General features: G+C 43.2%; 1 protein-coding gene across 1 annotated transcript; it reads left to right on the forward strand.

The window, feature by feature from the left end:
• The first annotated feature begins 340 nt into the window (after nt 1-340).
• On the forward strand, nt 341-3,673 carry LOC142760753 (speedy protein 1-B-like). Its single transcript, XM_075863931.1, has 6 exons — nt 341-426; nt 1,778-1,836; nt 2,136-2,218; nt 2,553-2,721; nt 2,811-3,070; nt 3,206-3,673. The coding sequence occupies exons 1-5, from the start codon at nt 348-350 to the stop codon at nt 3,057-3,059; spliced, it is 639 nt and encodes a 212-aa protein (XP_075720046.1). The 5' UTR covers nt 341-347; the 3' UTR covers nt 3,060-3,070; nt 3,206-3,673.
• The last annotated feature ends 4,331 nt before the right edge of the window (nt 3,674-8,004 follow it).

Here is an 8,004-nt window from a genome sequence, read left to right on the forward strand (position 1 = left end):
ATATAAAATAGCTCATAACTTGGCCAAAAATGAACGTTTTTAAAAAAAAAAACACATTACTGTTCTCTACATTGCAGCGCCGATCCCATGCAATAGGAGATAGGGATTTGAGAGTCTAGTGACAGAGCCTCTTTAACTAATGCTCTGAGAGGTGACAGCACTAACCCCGGAGACAGACCACCAGGAAATGTTCTTAAACATGGATTTTACTAAGATTTCCCTGTCATTTATTCATTTAATTTTTAATTCATTGTAAACTTATTAACACATAATTGTCTGTATTTGATATTTTCCATTGGACTGCTGACTGTAATATCTATTTCTTCTATCACAGTTCACTGACCTACATGATAGACGAGTGCCGGAAGAGGAGGAAGGAGCATACCCTGCAGCCAGAAGAACGGACTGCTTTCTACAATCTCCTCGGTAAGATTCACTGCACCTTCCAATGATTCTGACCAGACACAAAGAGGGCGATTTATTAGGACTGGCGTTTCATACCCCGGTCTTAATAAACAGTTCGCTGGAGTAGGATGCCACACATGTAATAAGAAGCGAATGCCTCTTAATAAATTTGATGCACCTTTCAGCTGGCCACGCAGCACAATTGTGGTGTAAAAATTGCACTCGCAGGGTGTGCGAACGTGACCGCGGCCCTATGCCTCTCATCCCAGGATCGGACAGAAGATAACAAATATATGCTCACCGCTCCTCTTCTCCTGATTCTCTCTCAGCATGCTGCGGCTCGTACAACATACAAGGCCATATATGTGATGCAGCATTCAACGACCTCAGTGCTGCGTCACATACAACGTCCAGCGTCAGTAACTTGTATGAGCTGCGGCCTGCAGGGAGAGCCTAAGGCGACCCAGTGGGGAGAAGCGAAGTGAAGCGTTGAGGTGAGTACATTTTTTAAATTTACTTCATTGTATTGTATGATCAGGGGGGCAAAGTATTGAGCCCGACAATGGCCTCTACCTTGCTACGACTTACAGAGTGAAATCTTCTGCTATAATTTACAACATTTGTTCTCCTGTACACACATAAGACAGCTTATTCTGAAAAGTTACCTGAAATGACTGTTACGCTGTATTATCGATAGACTGTCATTAGAATGAGCCATCAATATTTTATCAGTGGGGGTTTGACTCCTGGCACCACCAGGATAAGCAAAGTAAAGCAGCTGCAGTGTTCCAGCGATTGTTAAGAATCCTTTAGGCCCCATGCACACGACCGTAAAAAACGTCCGTAATTGCGGTCCGCAATTACAGACCCATTCACCTCTATTGTCCACGGACACCTTCCCGTTTATTTACAGGAAGGTGTCCGGGCCATAGAAGTGTACTGCAAAAGATAGGACATGTCCTATCTTTTGCTTTTTACAGTCCGTGCTCTCTTACTTTGTATGGGAGCACGAGCCGAAAATACGGGCGGCCGGCACTGCCCGCAATATCGCGAGCCGTGATTACGGGTACGGCCGTGTGCATGAGGCCTTATTGTTTACTCAGGCATAGCGCCATACATATAGATGTGGCTGTGTCTGGTACTTCATTTCACTGCAGCTCAGTCCCAATAAATTGAATGGGACTGATCTGCAGTACCAGGCATAGCCACAACCATATATATGGTGCTATGACTGGGTAAACAATAAAGGGGCTGCCGTAATCAATAAAGGGGCTGCAGAGGATAGTCCCCAAAAAAACTGTAATTCTTTGTAGTTCATGTAATTCATGTACTATTTTGGATTTAAAGAATTGTAATTCAACTTTTTTGTTAGATGATGAGCACATCCAGCTGTTTTTGGCCAAGGACATCTGTTTGAGGATTTCGGACAAGGTAATTTTAGAATAACAAAATGAATAGACAATCAGCCAGATAGAGACACGACTGACAAGAAAGATCAGATTTGAATAAAAGGGTTTATGTGGCATTAAGAGAGATTCTACTTTACATCTACATCCTTGGTGAGATAATAATATTAGATTCAGAACAATGAGGATAAACCTGTGACTTATGTGTTAGGATTATGGACCGACATTAATAAACATATAAATAGAATCACCACATAAAGAGAAGACATAAGAAGAGACCATTTCTCTATCTCCAAATTCTAACGTCTTTTCTTCTTCCACTAGTATCTCCTGGCCATGGTCCTCGTGTACTTCAAGAGAGCCGGACTGCGTACCGAGGAATATAGAGAGAATTTCTTTGCATCCCTGTGAGTATATTCACGTATCACATGTTTGAAGGAATACTCTCAAGTAGTTGTGGTTCATGTGCTTTACATTAGCTTTATCCCTTATAGGTTACAAAACAATTATGGTCATGTTTTAGCAGTAAAATAAAAATATTTAAACATTTTAATATCCAAAGAGAAAACATCAAACCTATAGATTTTACTATGTAGCCTTCTGACCTTGTGGGGTCATTCCAACATCCTTGGACACCATCCCTATCATTTATAGTAACACAAGTTTCCTTTACATTGAGATATAGACGTATACAGTGCACTGCTCTTCCATGTGTCGTGAATAATTTTTATTTTCTTTCAGATTTCTAGCGAACCAGTTCGAGGAGGACGAGGACTTCAGAGACGAGATCTACGCGTGGGCCTTAGAAAGTGACTGGGAAGTGAAGACAGAAGAGCTGCATCACCAACGCGACCAGTTGCTCCGCCGGATGGACTTTAGAGCGTGGGTGGCCCGGACCACATGTGATCTGGTCAGTAATAAAAAACAGAACAAATGCCGTCTTTGATTAAGAGTCTGTGATGAGAAGCCAATTTTACCTCATTTACTATTCCATTTTAGATCATGGCACAAGACCCTTTCCACTGGGCATGGATGAGAAACAGGCGAAACCATCACAGCTGGGCCATACGTGCGTCAAGGAGAAATAAAGAGGAGTTTTACACCCGAGGCCCATGGAAGAGCGCGCTGTCCTGTGCCCGTTGTAGAAACATCATTTTGCATCCGTGCATGTGGAAAGTGGAAGGAAACATCATTAGCCGGATAGACACAGCAGTGGACCCGGAGACACCGATTGAGGTCCCTGACTAATAATAACGCTGGTAAGTAAAATGTTGGTGTTGCAAAGAAGTAGGTAGGAAAAAATGATGTCAAAAGTTCTAAGTAAAATTCAGTAATGGATCTTCTAATCCACATGTTGCTGAACGTTTTCTCTTGTACCTCTATTCCCACCCAAGAGGTTCTGCTGCCTGATCCACAAGAGAGATGAAGACCATGATGGATGACCAAACATGAGGAGCAGGTAATGTATAACACATGCATGCACGCACACAAAAACACATAATAAATACATACACACTAATACTTACACACACACATACATAACTATACACAATCATACTCACTGACACACTGCACATAGTAACACAGTCACTTTTTACATTTTCTGGCTCTATTCCTTGTATGGGGGAATCCACATATACACATGTATACTGTACATGCGCACATACGTTATATAGCGTTAACCTCTCTTAGTATGCCAGAGGAAGGACAGTACAGCGGCCATGGTTTCCCTGCAGGTTTCCTCCACTGGGGGTTTTGCCTGTCCTGAGTGTCGCTCTACGCTCTTTGTGAGTGATGGGAGGTAACACACAATCACAACACACACATACACACAACAATAAAATTCATATAGTTTAACACTCCTTACGTTGTCTGAGTCATTTCTTGTATGAAAGCGACACATGGGGGTCTGTGTGATGGGATAATGTCCTCCCTTCTGATCGCACTGGAGAATTTACTGACACTACATGAGGGACGTCCGCTCATCATCGACATTCAGGAGAGGCATCAGCAGAAGTCTAGAGTAAAGAAGACATTTACAAGCAATGAAGAAATGTATTTATTGGTTGTAAGGTTCATGGGTGGGCTTTTTTTCTTGTTCCTTTGGTCCCTAAATGTAAAATGAAACAACTTTCTAAATAGTCTTTATTAAAAATGTTCCAGTATTTTGTTGCTCTAGAGTCTGTGCAATCCCTGTACATAGCTGGTGTCGAGGCTGTGGAGTTTGTGCCCCAGTGGGCCGCTCTGCCTCTGGTCAAACAAAATGTCAATGACAGTCACTAAGGAGAAAGTACCTGGGTTTCTAAGCTTGTGCCAGATAATCAGAAGCAAGCTGGTGCTGGACTATCAGGAGCTGGCTTGTGCCGGACTATCGGAAGCTGGATTGTGCCAGACTTCTCTCGGATACTGGACTTGAACACAGATGTCGTCTCGGACAATGGACTTGAACACAGAAGTCACCTCGGAAAATGGACTTGGCAAAAACACCGGACACAGATGGTGAAGTCCTCTAGGACACTTTACTTGAACAAAGAAGTCTCAGATAATGGTCTTGAACGGGCACTGGACTCAGATACTGGATATTGGATACAGCTATTGAACCATTTGCATGACAAACACTGGGAAGACACAACATTGCCCAGGCACTGAGGAAAGGGGCAGGGCTCCTTTTAAAGGACGGGGTGCTTAGGGATAGATATAATTTTACTTGTGCGCATGCTGGCCCTTTAAGGCTTGGCACGAGCGCGTGCGCGCAACCTATAGGACAGACGGGGAGAGAAATCAGAGCGCACAGCATGCTGGCATCCCTGGGAAGGTACACAGTCCTACGGTCACATCCGCTTGTAAGAGGGGAAGGCTGGCGGTTTGCGGCAGCGGGCGCTACAGCTGGCTGTGCTGCTGCTTCTGTCATAGATCTGACAGCTCACTGCACACTCAGGGCTGACATCACGTGTTCTCCCCTCCTTTCTTTCAGTGTTATGGTATGTTCACACGCACTGTTTTCAGATGAAAAAAACGCCTCGAATTACGCCTCAAAAAACGGCTCCATTACTCTTACAAACATCTGGCCATTGCTTTCAATGGGTTTTACGATGTTCTGTTCCCATGAGGTGTAATTGTACGTGTCGCTGTCAAAAGACGGCGCATAAAAATACGCCCGCGAAAAAGAAGTGCATGTCACTTCTTGGGACGTTTTTGGAGCCGTTTTTCATTGACTCCATTGAAAAACAGCTCCAATAACGTCCGTAAAAGATGCCGTGAGAAACACGAGTACTTGCCAAAACATCTGAAATTCAGGAGCTGTTTTCGCCTGAAAACAGCCCTGTAATGTCAGACGTATGTTGCTAAGCCGTGTGAACATACTCTCAGAGATACCAGCAGGGAGGTGATTTGGTGCAGCATTGTACTCCTTTGACTTTAATATGACCCTGTATTATGTATAAATTATTATACATACACATGTTGGTAACGTTCATCTGAGGCTAGATTCACACGGGCGTTGCGCATCTCGGACGTGAAAAACAGCTGTTTTTTACGTCCGAAGTGCATCCGTGCTCTGTGCTGCGGGGAGCGATATCACACATCCCCCATACACTAGAGTCTATGGAGGGATGCGTGAAACGTGAAAAAATAGGACATTTCCTATATTCTCACGGACCCTTGACACGATCCGTTGAAACAATGGCCGTGTGAACGGCCACATTGAATTATATAGGTCCATGTGACGGCCATTGTTTCAACGGCCGTCACACAGACTTTTAACACGTTCGTGTGAATAAGGCCTTATAATTGTATTACATAAGGAAATAAGTCTAAAAGGTGAGGAGAATGGTGAAGCCACTTGTTGACATGGGAAGCATATGGGATCTTTTTCTTAAATACTTGTTTACCTAATGGAATTACCTATAAAACTGGACTATTCTATTATTATTAATGATATCCTAAATATTTTGTACAATCCTTTAATTAAATTTTTCAATTGTTAGGGTCAGAGCACTTTGCTTGGCGGGTCCTGCAGCAAAATCCATAGCGGAATTATTCCTGCCATCGACAGGAAGATTCCTCCTCCTCCCTGACTACAATGGGAGGTCCGGGTGGAATCTGCCCGAAGATTGGGCAGGACGGTTCTGTTTCCCGCTAGCTAAAAAAGTCAGCTAGCGGGACGAAAAAGCGTCAGACTCCAATTGAAATGAACGGGAGGCTGAATTCTGTGGCGGAATCCGCTGCAGGTTCCGCGGAAAAAAATCGGCCATGTGAACAGAGCCTTATTACAATCAAATCTTAGTTCAAATTTAATGTTGCAAAATATACACTATATGGCCAAAAGTGTTTGGACACGCCTTTTAATTATTGGGTTCAGATGTTTCAGCCGAAAACCCATTGCAAATAGGTGCATGAAATCAAGCTATACAATCTTCATAGACAATTATTGGTAGTACAAACAGAAAAAATGGGACATAAAGATCATCAAAACCACAAAAAAGGCCATACTCACTAGGTAGGTGGGTGGGTGAAAACCCGTTCCCATCAGGACGCAGACGGGTCAAAGAATGCTGCAGAAGGAGTGTGCATTAAGTAGTGATAGCCCCTCCCACTAGTCTTGAGGGGAGTGGCGGACTAAGTGCTCAAAGGTGTGCGATAAATGAGTGTCAGTGTAGTGCTAGGGTGTGAATGGATGGTAAAAAATAAATATGTATGTATGAAAGTGTGTAATAATGTAATAAAAATAAATAAATAAATAAATAAATGTGATGAATAGGGGTCAGTGCTGTGAATAGTACATGGGGTGTCAGTACTATGTGTAATACGTGGAGGGATAATGTGCTGGTCGTCAGGCATGGCGTATCTTGCCGAATAACAGCCTATTTGTAACGCCGCTAGTGTTAGCTAAAGCGGGCTGCTCTGCATTCCAAACCAAACGCCAGCACATCATGCCCTCCCAGCATATAAGACCCGGCTGCGTCCTGAAAAAAAGTGTAGTATACGTAGTAAGAAATATCCATGAAACATGGGGTATTAGTTGTTATTTTGGCCAAAATACGCAAAGCTCGCAACCCAACGTCAAGGGTCCCCAGTGCCTTGCGAGTCCCTAACCAGAACTTTTCGTTCCTAATTTAAAAACACAAACAGAAAAAATGGGACATAAAGATCATCAAAACCACAAAAAAGGCCATACTCACTAGGTAGGTGGGTGGGTGAAAACCCGTTCCCATCAGGACGCAGACGGGTCAAAGAATGCTGCAGAAGGAGTGTGCATTAAGTAGTGATAGCCCCTCCCACTAGTCTTGAGGGGAGTGGCGGACTAAGTGCTCAAAGGTGTGCGATAAATGAGTGTCAGTGTAGTGCTAGGGTGTGAATGGATGGTAAAAAATAAATATGTATGTATGAAAGTGTGTAATAATGTAATAAAAATAAATAAATAAATAAATAAATAAATGTGATGAATAGGGGTCAGTGCTGTGAATAGTACATGGGGTGTCAGTACTATGTGTAATACGTGGAGGGATAATGTGCTGGTCGTCAGGCATGGCGTATCTTGCCGAATAACAGCCTATTTGTAACGCCGCTAGTGTTAGCTAAAGCGGGCTGCTCTGCATTCCAAACCAAACGCCAGCACATCATGCCCTCCCAGCATATAAGACCCGGCTGCGTCCTGAAAAAAAGTGTAGTATACGTAGTAAGAAATATCCATGAAACATGGGGTATTAGTTGTTATTTTGGCCAAAATACGCAAAGCTCGCAACCCAACGTCAAGGGTCCCCAGTGCCTTGCGAGTCCCTAACCAGAACTTTTCGTTCCTAATTTAAAAACACAAACAGAAAAAATGGGACATAAAGATCATCAAAACCACAAAAAAGGCCATACTCACTAGGTAGGTGGGTGGGTGAAAACCCGTTCCCATCAGGACGCAGACGGGTCAAAGAATGCTGCAGAAGGAGTGTGCATTAAGTAGTGATAGCCCCTCCCACTAGTCTTGAGGGGAGTGGCGGACTAAGTGCTCAAAGGTGTGCGATAAATGAGTGTCAGTGTAGTGCTAGGGTGTGAATGGATGGTAAAAAATAAATATGTATGTATGAAAGTGTGTAATAATGTAATAAAAATAAATAAATAAATAAATAAATAAATGTGATGAATAGGGGTCAGTGCTGTGAATAGTACATGGGGTGTCAGTACTATGTGTAATACGTGGAGG

The sequence above is a fragment of the Rhinoderma darwinii genome, chromosome 4, assembly GCF_050947455.1.
Source record: "Rhinoderma darwinii isolate aRhiDar2 chromosome 4, aRhiDar2.hap1, whole genome shotgun sequence".
NCBI lineage: Eukaryota > Metazoa > Chordata > Amphibia > Anura > Rhinodermatidae > Rhinoderma > Rhinoderma darwinii.

Excerpts from the sequence above, each read along its gene's own strand:
- LOC142760753 (XM_075863931.1), top strand. The coding sequence starts at position 348 with ATGATAGACGAGTGCCGGAAGAGGAGGAAGGAGCATACCCTGCAGCCA. Across the intron at positions 2,219-2,552 it reads GAGAATTTCTTTGCATCCCT|ATTTCTAGCGAACCAGTTCG; the intron begins GTGAGTATATTC and ends ATTTTCTTTCAG. Across the intron at positions 2,722-2,810 it reads CCCGGACCACATGTGATCTG|ATCATGGCACAAGACCCTTT; the intron begins GTCAGTAATAAA and ends ATTCCATTTTAG.